Below are 21,481 nucleotides of genomic sequence, written 5' to 3' on the forward strand. Positions count from 1 at the left end.
GTACTTGCTTGATCTTTTGTTCTTGGCCATTATTCTGTGATATTCTTGATTCTGTGTATAAAGCTGTACTGGTTTTGTGTCATTTTTGTGTTGATAAGATTTCAAAATGTAAACAGTACGTACAGAATTGGGAAACATCCTTACATTTTTAAAATTGCTAAGGCAACGACAACCAGAATTATATAAAAACACACACGGTGTAGGCCATTTTGGAAGAATCACCTATCCAACCAAGTTAACTGTTTATATGACAATATAGATTAGTTATACACTTTGATGGTTTCACTTTTCCTTAATTATATTTCGTTGTTGAGATATAAGCAAAATTATGGGGTTTTCTTGATTATACCACACGAACTATGAATTGTTATATCTCTGGCTGTCTTGAAGATTACATGTTCATACTTTGTACATCCCTTGGTTCGTGTAGTAACTACATTTTGGTATACTCTGAGGAAATGTGAAGGCCGGTTTGTTATTTTTATTAGCATCAATCTAATTCTAATAGTGAACTAACGTGGTATACTGCCAATTATTAGAATTTCTCCCCTTTTTGTGAAATAATTGCTGTTTTCACTCGTTTTAGATTCAAGACAATTGAATTCTGAGTGATTTTGTCTATGGGATACACGAAGGCATTTCGATCTTTCTCAAGTTGCAATATATCGTATTCAAATTTTATTGGACAGCAGAACTTTGTGGTCAGGCCTGAAAGACATATGAATACGCCTAATTTGATTCATTTGTTTATACAAGAATAGGTCAGCAAGATCCAATATTCTTCGAAAATGTACCTCTCTGCGCTGAACACAAGAAATCAAAGTTAAGTTGCTCCCCAAAAACATCGCTTTATAAGTCGTGGTCAACACTTGATGGATCGACAAGAGTTCTTTACCGATCCGTTTGATGCGAAGCTTTTATTGGGAAGGCAGTATGAGAGTGGTGTTCATGTAAAGAAATGTGAAGCTGTAAGGTTGTCAGCATGAGTCAACTGTGCGACAAAATAATGGACAGAAGAAGACAGTTTTCCTGGCGTCGCATAAGTAATACTAAAAGTATGCTGAAATCATCTGAAGCCCATTTGGTACTGATGTATGATGAGGATGGTGGAATTGACAGTACAAAGGTTATCACAATAGAATGTCCCATTTGCCATAGTGATGTTATGAGTGAACATGCTCCTTGTGTTCACGCTATGAGGGTCATAACGCAAGCTCTGAACACCAACACGTACGCACTTGACATCAATACCACTTGCGACATTGTGGAACTATCTACGTTGACAGTCGAAAAGCACAGTAAGTTGAACAAATCCGCAATAACGATACTGACCCCAACTTATTTTCATGGAACGCACATACCAGTCGATGATTGCCTTGAAATTGCAACTGAAAAGAATACAAGACATACGTTAGATCGCTAAGCAAGATTCATATTCCACTTTGCGGTCATGCAAAATGAATTTGTCTTTAATGAAAGACGTGCTTAATGGAAGTGATGGGCCATCAAAGAAGAAGAGCGAATCAAACGAAAATGGACTCAATGCCGAACTAAAGAGACATCTTGATATAAGAGATCATACCTATGGTATGAATGTACAGAACAGATTGTGAATCCTTTGAATATTCGCTTGACTTTGTCGGTAATTTATTTTTGCCCCAAAGAATCTTATAGGTCCCTGGGCAAAGTAATTACTTTATGTGGCGTCGACCAATTTTCAGGCCCTGTGACCTTTGGGTTTTTCCCATACAAAATTGGATCTCCTGTCCACTTAAATAATGAAATCGCTTGAATATCAATCAAGACTAACTTGAAAATTGTAGCTTCTTGTACAAAAAGAGGAGAGCTTCTCGTAGATGTAGTTGTATTCAATATTTCTTGTTCTGAAAGGCTTGTCCAATACAATGTAAACTTTCTTAAACCACTATCAGACTTTTACTGTGACTTTTCACAAGAAAACCAATACTACCACAATGGCTTCGTCGTTCATGACCAATGATTAGAAGATCAGACACAAAAACTGGTTAATAATAACAAAGTTCTTCATTGGTCTATTGTTTACAATTTAGAGTCGTTCAAAATGTGCTTCAACCAATAACCGTCTTACAAACCAGGATATGCCATTTGATGGCGGAATAGCCTATATCCTTTGAACTTGATAGCATAACAGAAGCTTTTCAGCTTGGATCAGTTGCGCTTGGCTAATTTAAAATGTATATAGGGTTGCTTTTGTTACACAATCTCCCGTAACGAAATTACTGATGAGACCATGGGTGTATATAATTGAAAAGTTTACTAACGTATCCGCACACTGCTGTCAGGAGATGCAATATCTGTCCTTGAGAACTACCAAACCAGGTCTGCTTTCGAAGAATCATTAAAGTACGAAATTATACGACAATGATCATTCACTACGTTGCTTTCATGTTAAAAGCTGTGGCTTACGATCTAAAGCGTACTTCTAATTTTAATCAAACCGCGTGGGTTGTGAAATTACCCATTGGTTTTATCAGGGAGAGATTATTTAAAGCAGGGCCAACTGGGATGTGTTACTGCAATATCATCAATGTTAATAATACACGCATGAATTATGAGAGTATGCATGAGTTAGTCTCTTAAAATACCCTTGCATGGTGGAGGTGTTATACAGTTGTACACAATGATTATTCGATGAGTGAGTGAGTCATAAAACAGAAACCCCTTTCTGGTATATGCATGGGCGATGTAACTATCTATGAAAGTCTTGATTTCTCAAGAAACGACATTGAATGCTCTCAAACTTATGAAGCACAGAAAGCGAATTCTCTTTTGAGCTCCCCCACTTCCCATCTCAGTTGCTCACTTGTGTTTCTCATTTGCGTGAGTGCTCATATCATTATAAAGATCTTTGGGTGGCACCTTCATGTAGCGGTATCATAGTCATCCCACTGGGGTTGCCACTGGGGTGCAACTCGTGAGTCCATAATATATACCTATCATAGTACTTTTGTAACCTGTTGATCCTGGGGCCTGAAATTAGAAGCTCATGTACTAGCCGACATAAATTTCACAAGGAATCGAGACTGTGCATATACCGAAAAGAGAGGCCTCCTCGGTCTTTTTGACCTCAAACATATTCCTTGGAATTGTATATATGAGCCAGATCCTTTCATTAATGGGAATATAACAATGGCATGGTTATTTCTCTGGATTGGGTTATCTCAATCATAATTTTGGTGGGGTTTTCTACAGTCTTTATGTACACATCATGGAGATTAATCTGACCTAAGAAGAGTATGGTAAATGCACTTAAAAATATATTTACTTGACATTGCATTTTCAAGGTAACATGAGCAGCGGGTCTGGCTTTAAATAATATTCAGAATGAAAAGTTTGTTCCAAAACCCAGGAAATGAGGAAACTCTTATTAAAGACACCGTATCGAATCAGAAGTAGGTGACAAAAATTATTTATACCAGGACAGCACTGTTTTTTGTGCTCTTTTCTCACTTGATATTTTCTTTTTCGCCTTCACTATCAACTTAGCCGTATACAGCTTGTTTTGTTTTTGTCTATCCAAGGCACTGTCAACTATTGTTCACCTCTCAAACAAAACAGTACACATAACATCAGGGCGTTGAGTTTCCTTTTTAGTTCATATAAAAGCGACAAAGAAGAATCGAACAGCCTAGACGAATCAGAAAGACAATAAGGGGTGGTCAAGGACAAAAATTTTCCTGTTTATTAAAACATACACACATGCAACACAAGCACGACCAGTTTAATACACTGGCGAGTTCGGATAATGTGAATGAACAACTACAGCAGCGACAGTCGGGCTTTGTTCCAATACCAGACCAAGATCACCACCATCGCCATCATCACCACCATGAATCACTAAAGCTCCAACAGGAGCAACAACAAGAACAACAACCAATGAATGAGCTACCAGATCAGCAGCAGGGACAGCAGCAAACAGAACAGAGAGAGCTCGACACATTGTTAGGTCAACAACAAGAACAGCAAAAACCACTAGACAGACAAGAGCTAGACCTCAGGAACACCGTAGAAGCACTCAAGCAACTACTAACAGCCCCACCATTCTCAACGCACAACTTGAAAGTCGACGAATCATCAGATACACATGTAAAACGAGCCAAACGTAAGTCAAAGTTTACCAAAGAGCAGGACGAAATGATCATTGATCTTAAAAGACGAGGTAAATCATGGGTTGACATTGCTGCTATAACTGGAGTTGGAAGTTTCCTTACAGCCAGAAACAGGTACCAAGTGCTGATGGGACAACAAGGGGTCGCCTCTGTATTCTGGAGTGCAGAGGATACAAAATCATTGCAGAACATTGTCGATCAAGGTGAGTTGGAGAAATGGAGGTTCATTTCGAAAGAGCTCTATAAGCTGACTGGAAAATTTTTCACTGATGTCCAATGTCGTCAGATAATCAAGGAATTGTTCCTTGAGAATCCAAGTGAGTTTGGTGTTGATGAAGACACTGTACTGGATATAATTGCTGATCTAAACCGTGCAAATGCAAGGGGACAACAGCAAACCGAGAAAAAGTCCTAATATGAAGATATGAATGAAGGTTTACTTCGGAACCTTGTAAGTGGAGGTATGGGTTGTAGGCAAATGTAGAAGAAATGAGTGCTAAAGGGGACCAAAAAGGTATTGGTGTTGTAGAGTGGGGTAGGTTGTGATGAAATAAATCCAATGTTCAAGAGCACAGTATAGCGTTATGGTGCCAGTGTCAAAAACACTATACTTAAGTATGAGTTGTGTTTCTGAATATACAAGCATATGTCTAACACAAATTCTTTTATAGTGCAGTGGGTGAGCTGATTGAGACTTTAGAGATCATAATACTGTATTATAATTAACCAACTGAGTAGGAAAGAATGTATGAACTGCCTCCTCTATAAAACGAAGAATATTGAACCATGATAATAATACAAGAACGGAACACTTCAGAAAGAGTCGGTACTCTCCGAAAACACTCTTTCTGGCTCGACTCTTTCACGAAACTCCCATGGGAACAAGGGTGTGATCACAACAGCAGGCTCAGAAATCGATTGGGTATCATTTGTTATGTCACTGACTTTTAAGTCATCCCACTGGTTGGTCATTTTTGGTATATCCAAGAGACAACCTTCCCCTTTACCTGAGTGATCTTCAATTGGTGAGATGTTGGAGATTGCAAAGATTTCTCCGGCAATCTTACCAAAATAGTGTCTGTTGAACACTTTCCACCATTTTTCGTGCAAAGACTTCATAATTTCGTATCCTTTACCAAAGCTTCCAGATGCGAAAAGTGAAGCATCCCTTGACAACCACGGCTTGTTCAAGCCAATGAAATGAATGATTTTAATATCCTTAAAGAATTTCAAGAAAGCTGGAACATATTGATAACCTGCAGTTGGAGTGACGTTAAAAGTGAAAGGCAATCTTCCCCATTTACCCAAGAAGTATTCATTCAACAACCCTTGATCACCACCATCGAATGATGGTGATTCCTCGTTTTGGATTGTTGCAAACAACTCTTCAAAAATTGCCTCTGAAGGTTCCGTGACAAAAACACCAGAATTGAAAATATCTGGCCATCCAGCATCTGGAGAAGCCGCAATTGGGAGCTCATGGGACAATTCTATTTCGAATAGTCCATCAATTGGCACCACTGGCAAGATATCCGAATCCAAATAGACAACTCTAGAGAATTGGATTTGTTTCCAAATAAGGATTTTCGTATAAGTCGAAGTCAAATCCGGTCTACCCAAATCGCTCAACTGTTGTAAAGAGGTACTAACAATTGGGCTGACGTTGATCACTTCATCGTAGACATTTTTGACCAATTCTTCGCTGGCTTTGGAAATATTTGAAACAAGGATCGCAAGACGCTTTGTCGTACCAAGATCCCTAATGGCATTGGCAAGAACAAGGGCACCAGGTAAATAGCGGTCGTTTGTAAGAATTGTAATGTACGCTTCTGTCATGGCCTGTTTTTTTTTGTTTTCTCCACACTTTCTCGGCTCTTTTTAGAACAGACGAATGTCTATGGTTGAGGTATCAATCCAAGTTTTGATTTTTGTGCGTTGAGCTTTTTATCCTAATTTTTGAAGGGGACTTCTCAGGCTTTTCTATTTGGTCGATATCTCCTTACTTTTTGAACAAATCAGGCAGCTTTCTCAAATCAAAACAAAGGAAAAGAAAACAAACTGCAAGAGAAATGTGAACTGCACGGCGCACCCCATAGAAATTTTTGTTCTGAACCACAAAAACTAAACAAAGGCAATTGTATTTGATTTCAAACAATAACAAATAGGATGCCAGGGCAACGATATGAGAACTTGATTGTTCATTGGGAGATGGCCAATCGATTTCAGTGAATCGTGCTATAAGTATAAAGCTGAGTACCTCAGACCATGAAAACGTCAAATCAGAGCTTACTACATAGAGAAAATACTGCACTCACAAGAACTGTCTTTGCTTTATACCTCTTCTCTTATAAGTGTATAAATTTCGTCAACTAACACATAAGCCAATTCCACACAATCAAAGATGGAACAAAAAAGGCACCCAGAATCATAAATCTTTAACTAAGCACGTTTATAGATTGGGTTCTCAGAGCTACCGTTTGGAAGAGGACCATGAGTAGAAGGAACATGTGCTGAAGCACGGGCACTCGTGCTTGCATTCTCTTTCAAAGTTGTCAACTGTTTCGATCTAAAGTTCTCATAGTGAAGGAATGCAGTAGTCTCTATCAAATCGTGCAAATGAGTTCTGGTCAAAAAATCCCTCAAGTATACAAACTCAGATTGGTTAATATCCTCGATGTTAATTGTGCCCCATTTGGTTCTTCTTCCCTTAAATGCTTGTCCATCAATAGTGATTTCCGACTCTGATCCGATAACTGCAAATGGAATAATAGCTCTAATACTGTTATTCAAATCTCTCTCCTCCTCTGTAAGATCGTCTGAGTCGAATGGGAACAAGTTGAACTCGTGGAATTCAAATTCTCTCTGTAGAATCTTTCTGAATGCTTCGCGTTCTTCTAAAGTCAAAGTATCAGATTTGGCAATCACTGGAATAACGTTGGAAATCTCGGAAAGCTTCTTCAAGGCAATAACATCAACAGAGCGTAACCCCTTTCCATTTGGCTGGATGAAATAGAGCACTGCATGCACCCTTGTGTCCTGGATATATCTCTCACGCTGCGCGGTCAACTCCTTACGTAAATAAAGCGAATATTGTTCCTTGATATATCTCACGATTGGTTCCCAGCACTTGTCATTGTTTATCTGGTCGCCAAAACCAGGTGTATCGATGACATTCACGTTCAAATGGACGTTGTTTTCAACCAACTTGTGCTTGGAAACAGAGATATCGGCGGTTTTCGATATCGGCTCCTGTGAAGACTTACGACCCTGGGAATCAACCAAATGTGTGGAGAACAATGAGTTGATCAACGTAGACTTACCCAACCCCGAGTATCCAGCAACTAACACGTTGAATTGGAAGCCTCTCTTCAACAAACGGTGCTCGATCTGGGTCGTGATGGTATCAAAACCAACATATGCGTTTGGACGAATTTCCGGAGTTGTGGATGACATTGAAGATATTTGATTCCTCTTATTCTTATGTCTCTTCTTCAGCTTCTTCTTCTTGTTAGCTGTTCTTTACAATCGAAAGATAACAATTGCGACAGTTTCACAAAGACCTTCGTACTGTGTGTTTTCAATGGCCACAAAAGCAATTCCAGGTTCTGACAGAAATTTGAGAATTGAAGCGCAAAAAAAAGGACCAACGGTGTTCGCGGGCAAAGAAAAAGTAGCGCGTTGGGAATTTGTGTTCCATTTTAGGAAATTGATACCGGGACACAGAGATACTTTGCGAGTGCTTTAAGAAATGTTGCCCCTAACATAAACATCTCCCTACGGCCCGCAAGCTCCTGGTAGATACAACAGAAATTCCTCAGCAGTTGAGTGCCGGAAGCGAATAAGGAAGAAAAAAAAACTGCTGGTCCATCGAGAGAAAAAGTTCAATGTAAACAACGAACTGAAAGGTCATAACACAAGGTTTATCCTACTTATTGTGTCTCTGCTTTTGTTTTTGTTTTTGCCATCGAAACCATGGAGAGACAGCATATATTGGATGTTCTTTCCGGAACATTGGATCCGAATCCTCAGATCAGGAAGCAGGCTGAAAACGAATTGACCAAATTCGAATCACAACCTGGCTTCACACTTTACTGTTTGGAGCTATGTGTTGACGAATCTGTATCGTTATCTCAAAGATCTTCAGCTGCTGTTTTCTTCAAGAACAGAGTTGCTATCTATTGGAATTCTAACTCATCAAGCTCTATCTTAGAGCCTGAAAGAGAGCAGATCAAAGTGAAGCTGATTGAATCTCTTATAAAAGCTCACAATGACAATCACATCAGACCACAACTGTCAACGTCTGTAAAGCTGATATTGGATAAGGGCGAGTGGGTTTTAAACGAACAGATCCTCTCGTTGTTGAACTCAACTTCAAACCAAGTACATGTCTATACAGGATTACTTCTGTTGTTAGAAGTTGTCCGTTCGTTGAAATATACAACAACAGATCAGAGCAGAGCCCCTCTGAATTTGTACGTGGATCAGACTTTCCCCATCTTGGAGAAACTGGCCCCTGAGCTGATCAATCGTGATGACTATCAATCAGGTGAGATGTTATACTTTATCTTGAAGATCTTCAAATTTGTTACCTTAATGGGAATGCCTTATTACTTGGCAAATACAAATAATCTGTCGAATTGGATATCAATTCATTTGATGGTTGTTCAGAAACCAACTCCTCAATCCGTCTTGGAGCTGGATCCTTCAGATAGGGTCCTGGACAGAAGGGTGAAATGTAACAAATGGGGGTTTGGAAATTTGCAGAGATTCTACTACAAATTTGCCACTCCAAAATCACAATTTGCAACCCCAGAATTTGTTGATTTCTTTACTAAGAACTACGCTCCAGAAATCCTGAAGGTATATTTTGGAGTCGTTGAGAAATGGGGGTCAGGTACATGGGTTAGTGAACCTGCGTTGTACAACTTGATCACTTTCATTGAAAGATGTATCATCTACGACTCGTGGAGCTTAATTCAACCTCATTTCACAACACTCTTGAGACATTTGCTCTTCCCATGTCTCTGCCAAAGAGATTTGGAACTGTACGAAACTGATCCAGAAGAGTATATCAGAAGGTTCTTTGATATCAACAGAGAAACATCGACGGCAGACGTTGCTGCTGTTGATGTCCTGTTTGTCATTGCACATCATAGATTTGAGGAAGTTAACAACATTCTCACCCTGCTAAACGACATCTTTAACAAATTTACTGAGGATCAGAGCCTCGAAAATGCATTGAAAGCTGAAGGTGGTTTAAGAATCTTGGGCTCTATCTCCCCTTCGTTGTATAGGGAGGAATCACCATTGAAGCCCCAAGTTGATCAAATCATCGATGGATTTATTGTTCCATTGCTGACAGGTAAATATGAATTTTTGAGGGCAAGAGCTTGTGAAACAATATCTCTGTTTGACTACAAATATAATGATAAAAATGTCCTTTCGAGAGTCTTTCAAGGTGTTTTTGAAAACTTCAAAAATAACGAATCCTTACCAATTCAGATCGAAGCTGCAAATGCTCTAAAGGTACTTATCGCCGATCCATTGGTTTCAGATGCAATTAGAGCTGAAGTTCCACAGATTGTCCAAAAATTGATGAGTTTGTCAAAGGAATTTGAATTAGACATGTTATCTGAAATCATGGAATACTTTGTCGAATTCTTCCCGGATGAATTGCAACCATTTGCTCGTGAAATGGGTCAGAGTCTTTGCCAACAGTTTGTTCAAATCGCTACTGAAATCATTGAGATTACAAATTCCGGAGGTACTAATGATGCTATCACCGATAAAGAATACCAGGGTATCGCTGTCATTAATACAATGATAACTATGGCAGTCACAATTCCAAAGGTTGACTTTGATGAGGTTTTCTTCCCTGCAATTGAATTTGTCGTCCAAAATGCAGCAATAAATTTCCTTGCTGAAGCAATGGAGTTGTTGGATAGTTTGATTCTAAACAAAAAACAAGTCACTCAGCAAGCTTGGGCTATGTTTCAACAAATATTAGAATCATTTGGCACATATGCAGGTGAATACTTTGACTATTACAACTCAATTTTCGAAGATGTCATCCTTTACGGGTTCAGAGGCTTAAACTCTCAAAGTCCACAAGTTCACGCTTTACAAACTGTTCTGCATGAACTTCTTGAATCTCAGATTGACTATGGTGAGCAAGGAACGTTTGAACTCATTGAGTATCTAACTATCACCTTGAGGGAAATCAATTCTGATTTTGCGTTAGTTTTGAAAACATTCCGTGAACAAGATCTTTCCCCTTATTACGTTCTCAAGGTATTTTTGGCATCTCTTTATGCAAACCCAGCAGCTGCGTTGCAAACCACTGAGTCATTTGGAGAAACCGTTAGGCTTTTGGAGATTTGGTACAATTTGACACCTATGCTTGAAAAAGTCTACGGGTTGAGACTACAAATTGCTGCCCTCATCTCGTTGTTAACTGCACAAAATTTGCCAAATACGCTTACTGGTTTCCTGCCACAACTTTCTGAGAAGCTTGCGCAAACCATTGGCCGTCTTCCAGAGGCAATTAGTAAAAAAGCCAAACTGAACAGTGATGAGTACTTGGAAAGTGAAGATTCTGAGTTTGATGATGATGAGGCCTTTAGAAACACACCTATGGATTATGTTGATATTGCACCATTCTTTGCTCAAAGATTACAACAGCTTCAACAGGTTGATGCTTCAAGATATGAACTTGTTATGACCAATCTCAAGTCCAATATTGATGTCCTCACTGGTGCATTGCAGTACAGTGATGATTCCAAGTCTCATTAATATGCATTTTAGTATGAACTTAGATAGTTATTTTACTGGTTATCAATCCCAATAACCCGAGCTCTTTTCTGTAGAGTACAACACCGCACTGTAGTCTGCGTTGAAACGCTTCGGTTGCAGTAGACCTTGTTGCATCAATATCTTTGCAGGTCTATGTTCGATGTCATTTTCAATGATTAAGTTGTTCCCTTTAGCTGCGCTTTGCTCGAATCGAGCAAATTCTCTAATTATTGGACTCACGTCGGTGAAATACGCAACTGGATTCAGTGTCTCAAACAAAGAAAAATCTGATCTTTCATCAGCGAAATAAGCACCAGGATTTCCTAAGACCTGTCTGGCTGTTCCTCTAGTTAAACGTTTCAAGTTCTTGATTTTAGACAGAGCAAATGCCCGTTCCCGTTGCCTTATTGCAGATGGTTGTTCAGCAGCTCCTTCATGTTCAGATGTGCCCACAACTTTGGTTAAAGAGTTGTACAACTCTTTGGAAATGTCATATTCTGATAGTAATAAAGGTGGATGGAGATTCTCTGAAAGAAGTATCGGTACCAAAGATAATTGCTCATCTTCAACTTCATCAACAGGAATCATTGACTTCGAAGAAGTTCCTATCTCGTCACAAAGAGATTTTATTTCTAGCTGTTTGGTCAAGTTCAACACATCGATTCCATTTTCTTCCGTGGTTACTGTCTCGTTGAACAATATCTTTGTTACTCCAAACTTGGAGGTGGGTATCTGACAAAGCATCTCAAGTTCGAATAAGCATTTTCTCAAGTCGTGGTTGTTGTCCTTGACAAGTTCCATCAAAACAGCATGGTCCACATCACAGTCGTTCACCAATGCACATAGATAAAGATAATGACACAACAATTGAGATGATTGTCTCTTTATCCGATAAAACGAAGATTCCACATTTGCGCATTCTAAAATTGACTCAGGAATTTCTTTGACATCTGTGCAGGTTAAGATGATAGGCTTTCTGGAAACTTTTAACACGTCTTCAACGACTAACCAAAACCCCTTATCAGATTCTAAGAGCACATCGACATCGTCGAACAAGATGAAGCCCTTTTGGAAAACATCATCATTTGAAGAGGAATGTACCAATTGTGTTGTGCTCATCTCCTTGAGATTAGCCAGTATATCCTTTCTCCCTCGACTCTGACTTGCATTGATTTCATGAACATACCCTGATCTGCAGTTGGCCATTGCATAAACTGCACTGGTTTTACCAACACCTCTAGGTCCTGATAATATAATCAAAGGCGTATAAGTCTGATCATCCGTTTCAGTGTCTTCCCCATCATCATAAACTATAAAGTTGTCCATTTCATCTGTGTTTTTTTTGGACTTTTTAAAATTATGTCTCTTAGTATTTCTCTTCAACATTGAGAAAGAATTATCCAAGCACTGACTGATGGTCTGAGTTTCATCGACATCCCAAAGTATCTCATCATCTGACATGGGATGAAACATTGAAGTCCATAGATCGCTTTCCGGTTTACATGTAAGAAGCTTCTCAAATTTTTTGAATCTGCTGTCCGACTTAAGCTCTGGAACCCTCTCTAATGCTAATGCAATTTTGTTCTCTTCCGACACTGTGTACATGAACTTGTTCACGTTGTGCTCAGTTTTACATGTATCAATTTGCTTATAATTGACAGTATTTGTTTGCAAAGTCCTTTGTGAAACCCTTTGAGGAAGGCTGATGGTTCTATATGAGATCTGTGGCTCATCATATTTGACATGCATCATGTCCCTTGTGATGATTGGTGGTTCGAGTTCTTTCAACTTAGATACTGAATTCTTCCGTTGACGCAAGTTGTTCCCCATCTCTTGACGTTCATTGTCTATGGCCACTGATTCAGCTTTACATTCCTTCTTTGGTCTACCAAATGACATAAGGAAGTCCTTTGCAGATACAGATCGATTGGCAGATTGGCGAATTTTCCTCTCCAAGGCTTGCATCTTCTTCTCTCGAGTGGTATACTTAAAGTTGACAATCAGAGATCCATGCTTTTCTGTATGCTTCTCCTGTGCACCACCCTCCTCATCAGAGGAGAGCACTTCAACAATCTCTGGGCTCCTCGTACCAGTGAGCAAATCTTTGGCAGTTATCCCACTTTTAGCTTTCCCAGTCACTTGGACAACAGCATATTTATCATCATCACCAACCATTATCCCTGTGCCTTCGTTACCAGGTTTGGCTTTTCTGTTTCCGTTCAAGACCTCAATCAGATTAACGGCGGTCTTCTTCTTTGTGTCCTCCATTACCTCATCATCAACATCAATAGGGTCTGATTGGATAACCTCAACATAGTCCTCCCTAGTTGCCTGCATATCGTCCATCTTGCGCAACCGTATAGGTTTCATCACCTTGAAGACATCCGTTATGGACATCTTAGCATTTGGAGTTTCCTCTTGTGTTGAAGGCATTGGGCTCGTTGTGGCATCCGTGTTAAGGCCATTAATCTGTGACGATGAATGAAGATCGAGGGACATCTCGGAATGAGCAGATGGAGGCCTCTGCCACCTACTCATCTTCTGATCCGTCATTAACTCGACGAAATAAGCCACTGATCTCGCAGTGTATCTTCTGACACAGAAGTAATAACGCGTTCACCAAAAGAAACAAAAACGCGTTCGCTATTTTAGGCCGGTGCGGGCCACAACATTTTCACGATTCCAATATTTATGAAACTCCGAAAACTCGAAGATGGTCCCTTGGCCCAGTTGGTTAAGGCGTGGTGCTAATAACGCCAAGATCAGCAGTTCGATCCTGCTAGGGACCATTTCCTTTTTTTGCATTATGGATGTATTGTTTGATGTTCGGATGTGAAGAAGAACAAGTGGGAGTTATATATATATACTTCACATATTCAAAGTGTTTAACTATCAGTCTGTATATGAGTACTAATTGTACAAGGTTGCTTTCCAAAAATCATATAAATCTAAAACATATGGTTATTGGAGATTTAGTAATTTATAAATTCATTGACTTTTATTGAGTACTATCTGAACATAAATATTGAATATCAAACTCCATTCAAATAGAAAAAAAAATAACTTGTTACTTTGGGTCGATAATGGTATTATACCATAATTAGAGGGCCAAGACCTGTGACCATTAAATGTGGCTTTAATTACAAATATAGTTCTGCTTGGTATAGTACGTGCTAGCATTGTTCATCACTTTTATTATCGCATCTCTCGGGTAAGTGACTACTTTTCAAGCTTTCTCAATGTTCAATTCTTTCAGGTCTTGAGAAATTCCGTACTTCTCTGTGTATATGTTTCCTGGCACAACAAATATGTGCATGTCTCCAACTAATGACCTAACCTACACAGCGTCTCATTCTAAGCTTTTCTCTCATCACCCACGCATTTTATAATTCCTATGAGATCTCGCTGGAACTGGCTATTGGTCTCTTTAAAGCAAATACAGAAGCGCATACAAAATTAGCCTTGTGTTGCAAATAGAGATCTCAATCTGATAATAGAGTGCCGATACACCTGGTACAATGTTAGTTGTTCGTAATTATATGCTACAGGGGTCTGCTACGTACCGGTGTGATCGACATACAACGAGCTGATGATTGGATTCAACGTGTAGTGCCATATTGTTATATGATTGTGTGAAATTTTGGAATGCCCTCTATACAATTTTGCCTTTATTTTCTCTTATGTTTAACAAAGACATTTTGAATCACGCTTTGAATCTTGGAGTGATGTTCTTTCTCGAATACCACGTCACGAAATCCTTAATACTAACCCTGATCCTTCTATAATCTTTCGAGTTCAATGCAGTAGACATTGTTGTAAGGAGTTTGTTTCTCTCTTGTGGTGACACAGTGTTCTGTGGTAAGGCATCAAGTGAGCCATTTAACCACATGACTGCTGTATCCGGGTTTGGTGCCAATCTAATGGTCTTACCCAATGCATCAAAGGCATCAATCTGTGCATCTTGTGAAAATCTAAAGATCAGTCCCTGTAGTAAACTGTTCACCAAGATGCCACCATTCTCACTAATAAAATTTTGCACGGTGATTTTAACCTCCGGTGGAATCTCCTCCAAAATGGAAATTGGTGGGGTGTCAAATCCCCAAGAGATGAGATCGATTAAAAAGTGTAAGGTGCTAACAACTGGCTCGGTCTTTTCAAGTTCCAATGCAACTAAGGATGCATCAAAGGAAGGTTTCAAGATATCAGACAGAACGTATTGAGTGACAAAGAACATAATCACATCACCCATCATTCTGAAAAAGTCATCGATTAAATCGGGAATGTCAATAGGTTGAACTTCTTTAACAACTGCAAGGAATGAAGTCACTTGCTGATAGGCAAATTCCCAAACAGCTTGTTTGGTCTGTTGAGGAATTCCCTCATCGCCAAATTCTCTAATGACAACACCAGAAACCCATAAATAACAACCAAATCTTGTTGTTTGGAAACCCTTCACTAAAACATTGGCAATAGATGGCAACAACTCCAATACAAAGGAACCATATGTTTGCAATATTGTCTTTGTGAATTTCATACAACGTTCTGAAACCTTTGGAGATTGACCGTGTTTTTCCAAGAGCGTAACCACCAGTGGCCATATTTCAACAGCCAGTGATGCCACAGGATCAGAATTTGCTTGCAAGTTTCTTGGTTTTATAACTTCAAAGTACAACCTAACGATCTCAATTTCTTGTGCAACAGCATCGTAGATTTGTTCTGTACCTTGTTCCTGAGAATATTTCCCCAATTTCTCCAATATTGGTTTGATAAACATCATAGTGGCATTGGCAATATTTGTGTCGTCTTGTTTATCAATGATATATGCGATACCTTCTGAGATTTGATAGATTGACGAGATCTCAATTGCAGTGGTATTTGAGTTCAAGATGTTGATGTAAAAATTGTACAACTGTTCGATATAGTTGGACAACAATTTAGAACAATCTTGACAAAAATACATCAATGCTAATGAAGCTGCAGTGATTATATCGGAATTTGCAAACTGGAATCCACTGATGATGTAGTTCAGTTGTTTTTCTAAAAACTCCGGGTGTAGTGCTGTCCATTCAGTGTATCTTCCAAGAACTAAAGTTGCAGCGTATCTGATCTTGGTATTTTCTGGTAGTTGAACCAACAAGTTCATTATTTGAGGTAAGATCTTGTTCTCCTTTAGAGTAACCTCTTTGGCCATTGCCCTCAAACTGAACAATGGTGCTTCAACTTGTTGCCATTTCACATTCGGTGAGTTCAAAACAGATTGAATCTGTTGGAATGGGATTGAGAGAGATGCCTCTGCACCTATGACAGCGGTACAGTCTTTCAACACATCTCCCATATCATATCTGAAGTCCTTAAACTTTTCCTCCTCTTCCTTTGACTCAAAGAGAGGATCCGATTCACTTCCATCTGGATAGTACAGATGCTTGATCATAACATTTACGAGCTGCGTATATATTGGAATGAACTGCTGTCTTGCTTCCTGATATCTATCCAATGTGATCATGAGTTTTAAAGAGTACCAAAAGTAGAACGTGTACTTGACAATCTCCAAATCTTCTTGGTAATCTGTACACTGTAACAGGATCTCCACCAATTCTTTGTAGTCTTGTGGTTGTTTGGCAATAATAATATGCCATGCCTCACCTGACTCGACAAATAGTCTAGTCAACGACCCAAAGACATCTGGATCATCGTTGTGCTGTTGCAATAGTGGTCTTAATTGTACAATCTGTTGGTACAACGCATGAATCAAGCCAATGTTGTCAATGTCCTTTGTCTCTCTGACAATGGTGCATAAACACTCGATCGCCTTTTCAAAAGAGTCTTCATCCTTCAAAGAGTTGAATATGATATTTGTTAAAGGTTGGATCTGCAAGAGTTGTTCCACAGGGATTTCACCAATCCAGGAGTTCAAACAGTCCAATATCAATGAGCTTGCACGCGAGTTGTCTCCAGATTGTTGAGCATAGTTTGAAAGCAACGTTAGAACTTTCTCCACGTTTGCCACAATCAACTGATCCGTTCTTAGTCTAAACTCTTCGTCCGTCAACGGCGTACCCTTGGCGTCAAACGACTCCTCCGGGAGGATCTTCAAGAACTCCAACAACGTCGGGACTTGCTGTTGTAGAGTGGCTATGATTTCATCCACAGCGTTGTCCCATTGCAAGAACTGAATGGTCAACTTGGAAAGTGCAATGCAGAGTTGGGTTCTAATCGGCTTGTTGACCTCGGAGTACTGGATCAAGAACCCCATCGTCGAGTCCTTCAACCCAGCAAGCGCCTCAGGAGGAATCTGGTGCAAGTCGTACGTCATCTTATTTCTCAACGTCTGAGCTGCAAACATCTTCATCTCTACCGGGTACTGCTGCTGTTGTAGTATCGTATGAACCGCATTCCATGCCTCTGGTGTCTTCTGGAACTCCTCGAGGTAGTGAAGCGCTTGTGTCTTGTCCTGCGAGTTCGAGCTCATCAGGGAAAGCGCCTCTTGGATTTTCGAGTAATCTGTCATCTTTCCTGTTTCCACTGAGATGCTGTAGATTTCTTCTTCAGATGCTTCAGGTTCTTCTCCGATTTGGTCGTTGTTTATGATCGACAGTTTTGCTTTTTTATTGTTGAGGCTGGAAAAAAAAACGTAAACATCACAAAACCGCAAAAAAAAAAACTGCCGCCGACGTCTCTTTTTGGGAATTCCGGGAAATGTTCTACCGGAATTAAAATTTAGCCATGTCTTTTTTTCGAAAAGCGCATTTTTATACGGTGAAGATACGTTAGAAGGCTCACACTGTTGAGCTCACCATCTGTTTAAGCTCCTGAACTTCAACGGAAACTGAGATACGTAAACTCGCTAGTGATGAGCGGTAAGAAGCAGCAGAAAGTGGTGAGTTAAAAGCCCAGCGTTATGCTTTTTCCTTGGGAAGATGGCTTCAGAATCGAATACTAACATGGAAATAAACAACAAGGTCATCCCACCTATCAATCTTATATTTCAATACCTTCAAAAACAGTGCAAAGTATACATCTGGCTATACGAGCAGATAGATTTCAGAATTGAGGGGAAGATAAGGGTATGTCGCGTCATCGAATGCACGAAACGTGGTGTTTTTATCTGTGTACTAACGTATATACAAAGGGATTCGACGAGTTTATGAATGTTGTTGTTGACGAGGCGTATGAAATTAGTTCAAAGGATGGAACAAGGAGTGAAATCGGAAGAATACTACTGAAAGGTGATAACATCACACTCATTTCTAGCTTAGAATCTTAATCTAATGAACTCTGGTTATGGTATCAAGTGTACATCATCGTTAGTGACTCTGCTGTACCGTATAAACCAGTTGCGCCACCAATCATAACCATTGATATTCCGTTGCTTGTGTCTGTACAACGTGTGTTTTCCAATGAGACCAGACAGAGACCTCAGACACAAAGCTACAACAGAGACACATAGTGGATAGGTTTATAAAACACATTATACAATCTCAGCTATAAATATGTGCCCCTAACATTTACACGTAGATTATAATTATAATCATTATTATGCTATACAAACAATTTTCCTCAGAAGTTGCAGCAAGCTATCCATACACTCTCATTGTCCTGAGGAGAGAAGCAATAACAAACACAATGTCCGCCTTCATCGTGGGATCCACTGGTCTATGTGGCAACCTCATACTGAAACACTGTCCTGAATACTTCTCAAAGTGCTACACCTTGTCAAGATCCAAACCTGATAACAGTGACAATGAGTCCACGGTGATTCTAACGTCCAAGGACTCGTCCACTTGGACAGAGTTGATCTCGAAAGAGCCAATTGACCAACCGGATACGTTCTTCTCAGGACTGGGTACCACTAGAGCCAAAGCAGGCGGTATTTCCAACCAAAGACTTATCGATTATGACTTGAACTTGGAGCTGGCCAAGGCTGCTAAGTCAAAGGGGTTCAAAAAGTATGTCTTGGTATCATCCATGGGTGCTTCTGCGTCATCGCCACTGCCCTACCCTAAGATGAAGGGACAATTGGAGGACGATGTCATTGCTCTCGGGTTTGAGCAGACAATCATTCTGAGACCTGGTATCTTACTGGGAGAACGTCACGAGGATAAGGGATTGCTCAACAACTTGGCTGTCAAGCTCGGCTCAACCGTTCGTGGTACATTCTTCGCCAAATACGCTGGCTCTCCAACTGAGGCCGAGGAAGTTGCACTCGCAGCCCTGAAGAGTTCTCAAAAGAAGTACGAGGACAAAGTTGTCATACTCTCCCCTGATGATATCATCAACCTGGCCAAGGAGTAGTACAATCCACGGCATTTCCATCCTTACAATAGCACATGACCTCTGTTCTCAATTCTATGGTTTCCATTGGTTTCTTCACCGTAGATTTATCTTGTAGTTGACGCTCTTTATAAGCTGATTTTGTTAGGCAGAGCACCACCACCGCGCACAGGCTCGGAGCCTAGCGCCTGAGCCCAGCGCCTGAGCCTAGCATTTGAGCCCAGCGCCTGAGTCTACGCGGAGCATCGAATGTCGCACAAGGAAACGCGCTTTTTTTCCATCGCTCTTTGCTAATTTTCACTATCGAGAAAGCCATAACTTGGACGATTTTGATCTCTTTGTAGCCTTCATCTGATACCTTTCCACCACGAAGAGAGATAGAGTGAACGGACCATGCTGATGACCAGAAGATTTCAGAGGCTTGTGACGTTTACTGCGCTCGTCATTGTGGTCTACATTGTGTTTGTATCGCCAACGGGGAGTGGACTGAGCACGCTAAGCTTCACTGAGCCTTCGGTAACAAGGGGCATAAGTCCTAAGCACAAGGGATATGACTGGGTGCTTGAGCTGATTTTGCAGGCGAAGCCGGAGGTCAAGCCTTTGACGAAGTACGTCAACGATGAAAAGGCCAAGCAGAAGTTTGTCACCGACCAAGATATGGTGTTCTCTGAGGAATACCTCGATAATCTCTTGATGGTTCCTAAACAGGCTCAAGACACATTGAAAAAGGAGCACCAACACTACGTCAACTCGGTACTGAAAGATCAGCATAAAAGCTTCCACAACGAGTTGGATCACCCATCAGGGGCGGGAATAATCTTTGTAGGTGGTGGTAAATTCTCGTGGCTGGCATACTTGGGCATAGAACAGTTGAGACAACTTGGATGTGAGCTACCAGTTGAGGTCTTCATTGGAAGTGAAGAGGACTATGAGGTTGACTTTTGTGAGAACATCCTACCGGAACTCAATGCTCGTTGTAGCTATCTTAACTACGAAACTGGGAACATTGTTGAAAAGTTGGGAGTCAAAATTAACGGGTATCAATATAAGAACCTCGCTTTCCTCATCTCGAAGTTTGAACAGATATTGTTTTTGGATGCAGACAATGCTCCATTAAAGGATCCAACCCCATTGTTCCACTCTGAGGTGATGGAGAAATATGGGATGGTTTTATGGCCAGATGCCTGGACCAGAACCACGTCTCCAAAGTACTACGATATTGCTGGCTTAAAAGTGAGCGATGAAGTTGTCAGAGGGAGGTTCAAAGACTCTAAGGAAAAGCTTGACATCAAGAAAGACGTGACGTATCACGATAGAGAAGGTACATTGCCGAACCCTTCCAGTGAATCTGGAACCATTCTCGTTGATAAGACCAAACACGTGAAGACGTTATTGCTTTCTCTGTACTACAACATTTTCGGTCCTGATCTATACTATGCCCTTTTAACACAAGGTGCTGCTGGTGAAGGTGACAAGGAAACGTTCATCGCTGCATCTACTGTGGTGGGTACACCTCATTATCAAGTATTGCAAAAGGTGAGGTTTATTGGAGCCCATTACAACGGTAACTTCCAAAGCAAAGCCCTTGGTCAAGCGGATCCAATCCAGGACTACAGAAACTACGTCATGGGAAACCATTACGATGAACTTGATGAACTGGTCAAAGTTGAAGGCACTGAAGATGCTAGCGTTGAGTTTATGCATATGAGCTATCCAAAGCTCATCCCATTTGCGCTTTTAAACAACCGTGAGCTAGTCAACGAAGACGGGGGACATATTAGAATGTACGGCTCTATAACCAACGACGCAGGCTACGACTTTGAACTGAGGATGTTTGAACTCATTCTCGGTGCACTGTGCGAAGGATATGACGGCCCGTCGTCGGTGAGTCGTAGACTTTTAGGATTGAGGTTAGTCGAGTACAAGGGACGTGGTACTGAGGACAGTTCGGGACAAGATATGAGCCAGTACTGTCCACAACTGATCGAGCATACCGAATGGTTAAGAAAGAACCCTGAAGGTTCTACATAGACGTGTCTCTCAAAGTGTGCATATTGACAACCTTTGCATAGTTATATACGATCTTTATTCCAATCTTTCCAACAAAAGATGGGAATAAAGCAGTCGATCAGTACATCCAAGCAGACTGTATCGTAAGTATATACTCACCCTTTCTTTCAATCAAGTGAAGCAAGTTTTCTGGGACAAATGGTCCCTCCCAGAGAGAGGCCTGTAGGTTGCGTAATTTCTGCCTAATCCCGACCGCTTGG

At 40.4% G+C, this 21,481-nt stretch overlaps 9 protein-coding genes and 1 non-coding gene across 10 annotated transcripts; 6 read left to right on the forward strand and 4 right to left on the reverse strand.

The window, feature by feature from the left end:
- The first annotated feature begins 3,419 nt into the window (after positions 1-3,419).
- CYBJADRAFT_167463 (uncharacterized protein) lies at positions 3,420-4,841 on the forward strand. The gene has a single exon (XM_020214913.1). The coding sequence runs from the start codon at positions 3,739-3,741 to the stop codon at positions 4,561-4,563; it is 825 nt and encodes a 274-aa protein (XP_020071120.1). The 5' UTR covers positions 3,420-3,738; the 3' UTR covers positions 4,564-4,841.
- A 9-nt stretch (positions 4,842-4,850) lies between these two features.
- Positions 4,851-6,129, reverse strand: CYBJADRAFT_167464 (glycosyltransferase family 8 protein). The gene has a single exon (XM_020214914.1). The coding sequence runs from the start codon at positions 5,982-5,984 to the stop codon at positions 4,962-4,964; it is 1,023 nt and encodes a 340-aa protein (XP_020071121.1). The 5' UTR covers positions 5,985-6,129; the 3' UTR covers positions 4,851-4,961.
- Positions 6,130-6,548: 419 nt separating this feature from the next.
- Positions 6,549-7,758, reverse strand: CDC10 (septin CDC10). Its single transcript, XM_020214915.1, has one exon. The coding sequence runs from the start codon at positions 7,599-7,601 to the stop codon at positions 6,588-6,590; it is 1,014 nt and encodes a 337-aa protein (XP_020071122.1). The 5' UTR covers positions 7,602-7,758; the 3' UTR covers positions 6,549-6,587.
- Positions 7,759-8,038: 280 nt separating this feature from the next.
- On the forward strand, positions 8,039-11,001 carry SXM1 (Sxm1p). The gene has a single exon (XM_020214916.1). It carries the CDS (start codon positions 8,121-8,123, stop codon positions 10,938-10,940), a length of 2,820 nt encoding a protein of 939 aa, XP_020071123.1. The 5' UTR covers positions 8,039-8,120; the 3' UTR covers positions 10,941-11,001.
- Positions 10,582-13,511, reverse strand: ELG1 (Elg1p). Its single transcript, XM_020214917.1, has one exon. The coding sequence runs from the start codon at positions 13,437-13,439 to the stop codon at positions 10,983-10,985; it is 2,457 nt and encodes an 818-aa protein (XP_020071124.1). The 5' UTR covers positions 13,440-13,511; the 3' UTR covers positions 10,582-10,982.
- A 144-nt stretch (positions 13,512-13,655) lies between these two features.
- Positions 13,656-13,729, forward strand: CYBJADRAFT_t82. The gene has a single exon. It is a non-coding gene; the product is annotated as a tRNA-Ile (tRNA).
- A 914-nt stretch (positions 13,730-14,643) lies between these two features.
- Positions 14,644-17,409, reverse strand: MTR10 (mRNA transport regulator MTR10; the record flags this gene model as incomplete). Its single annotated transcript, XM_020216860.1, has 1 exon — positions 14,644-17,409. The coding sequence occupies one exon, from the start codon at positions 17,407-17,409 to the stop codon at positions 14,644-14,646; it is 2,766 nt and encodes a 921-aa protein (XP_020071125.1).
- A 319-nt stretch (positions 17,410-17,728) lies between these two features.
- On the forward strand, positions 17,729-18,388 carry SME1 (mRNA splicing protein SME1). Its single transcript, XM_020214918.1, has 3 exons — positions 17,729-17,817; positions 17,900-18,004; positions 18,070-18,388. Exons 1-3 carry the CDS (start codon positions 17,791-17,793, stop codon positions 18,202-18,204), a joined length of 267 nt encoding a protein of 88 aa, XP_020071126.1. The 5' UTR covers positions 17,729-17,790; the 3' UTR covers positions 18,205-18,388.
- Positions 18,389-18,563: 175 nt separating this feature from the next.
- CYBJADRAFT_150472 (protein FMP52, mitochondrial) lies at positions 18,564-19,308 on the forward strand (the record flags this gene model as incomplete). Its single annotated transcript, XM_020213348.1, has 1 exon — positions 18,564-19,308. One exon carries the CDS (start codon positions 18,564-18,566, stop codon positions 19,230-19,232), a length of 669 nt encoding a protein of 222 aa, XP_020071127.1. The 3' UTR covers positions 19,233-19,308.
- A 227-nt stretch (positions 19,309-19,535) lies between these two features.
- Positions 19,536-21,464, forward strand: CYBJADRAFT_167472 (alpha-mannosyltransferase). The gene has a single exon (XM_020214919.1). It carries the CDS (start codon positions 19,605-19,607, stop codon positions 21,240-21,242), a length of 1,638 nt encoding a protein of 545 aa, XP_020071128.1. The 5' UTR covers positions 19,536-19,604; the 3' UTR covers positions 21,243-21,464.
- The last annotated feature ends 17 nt before the right edge of the window (positions 21,465-21,481 follow it).

The sequence above is a fragment of the Cyberlindnera jadinii genome, assembly GCF_001661405.1.
Source record: "Cyberlindnera jadinii NRRL Y-1542 unplaced genomic scaffold CYBJAscaffold_5, whole genome shotgun sequence".
Classification (NCBI taxonomy): Eukaryota; Fungi; Ascomycota; class Saccharomycetes; order Phaffomycetales; family Wickerhamomycetaceae; genus Williopsis; species Williopsis jadinii.

Bases quoted from the DNA above. Each gene is read 5' to 3' on its own strand.
- CYBJADRAFT_167463 (XM_020214913.1), top strand. From the start codon at position 3,739: ATGCAACACAAGCACGACCAGTTTAATACACTGGCGAGTTCGGATAAT.
- CYBJADRAFT_167464 (XM_020214914.1), bottom strand. From the start codon at position 5,984: ATGACAGAAGCGTACATTACAATTCTTACAAACGACCGCTATTTACCT.
- CDC10 (XM_020214915.1), bottom strand. From the start codon at position 7,601: ATGTCATCCACAACTCCGGAAATTCGTCCAAACGCATATGTTGGTTTT.
- SXM1 (XM_020214916.1), top strand. From the start codon at position 8,121: ATGGAGAGACAGCATATATTGGATGTTCTTTCCGGAACATTGGATCCG.
- ELG1 (XM_020214917.1), bottom strand. From the start codon at position 13,439: ATGTCCCTCGATCTTCATTCATCGTCACAGATTAATGGCCTTAACACG.
- SME1 (XM_020214918.1), top strand. From the start codon at position 17,791: ATGAGCGGTAAGAAGCAGCAGAAAGTG. The intron at 17,818-17,899 runs GTGAGTTAAAAG...ATAAACAACAAG, and splicing joins GTAAGAAGCAGCAGAAAGTG to GTCATCCCACCTATCAATCT. The intron at 18,005-18,069 runs GTATGTCGCGTC...GTATATACAAAG, and splicing joins GAATTGAGGGGAAGATAAGG to GGATTCGACGAGTTTATGAA.
- CYBJADRAFT_167472 (XM_020214919.1), top strand. From the start codon at position 19,605: ATGCTGATGACCAGAAGATTTCAGAGGCTTGTGACGTTTACTGCGCTC.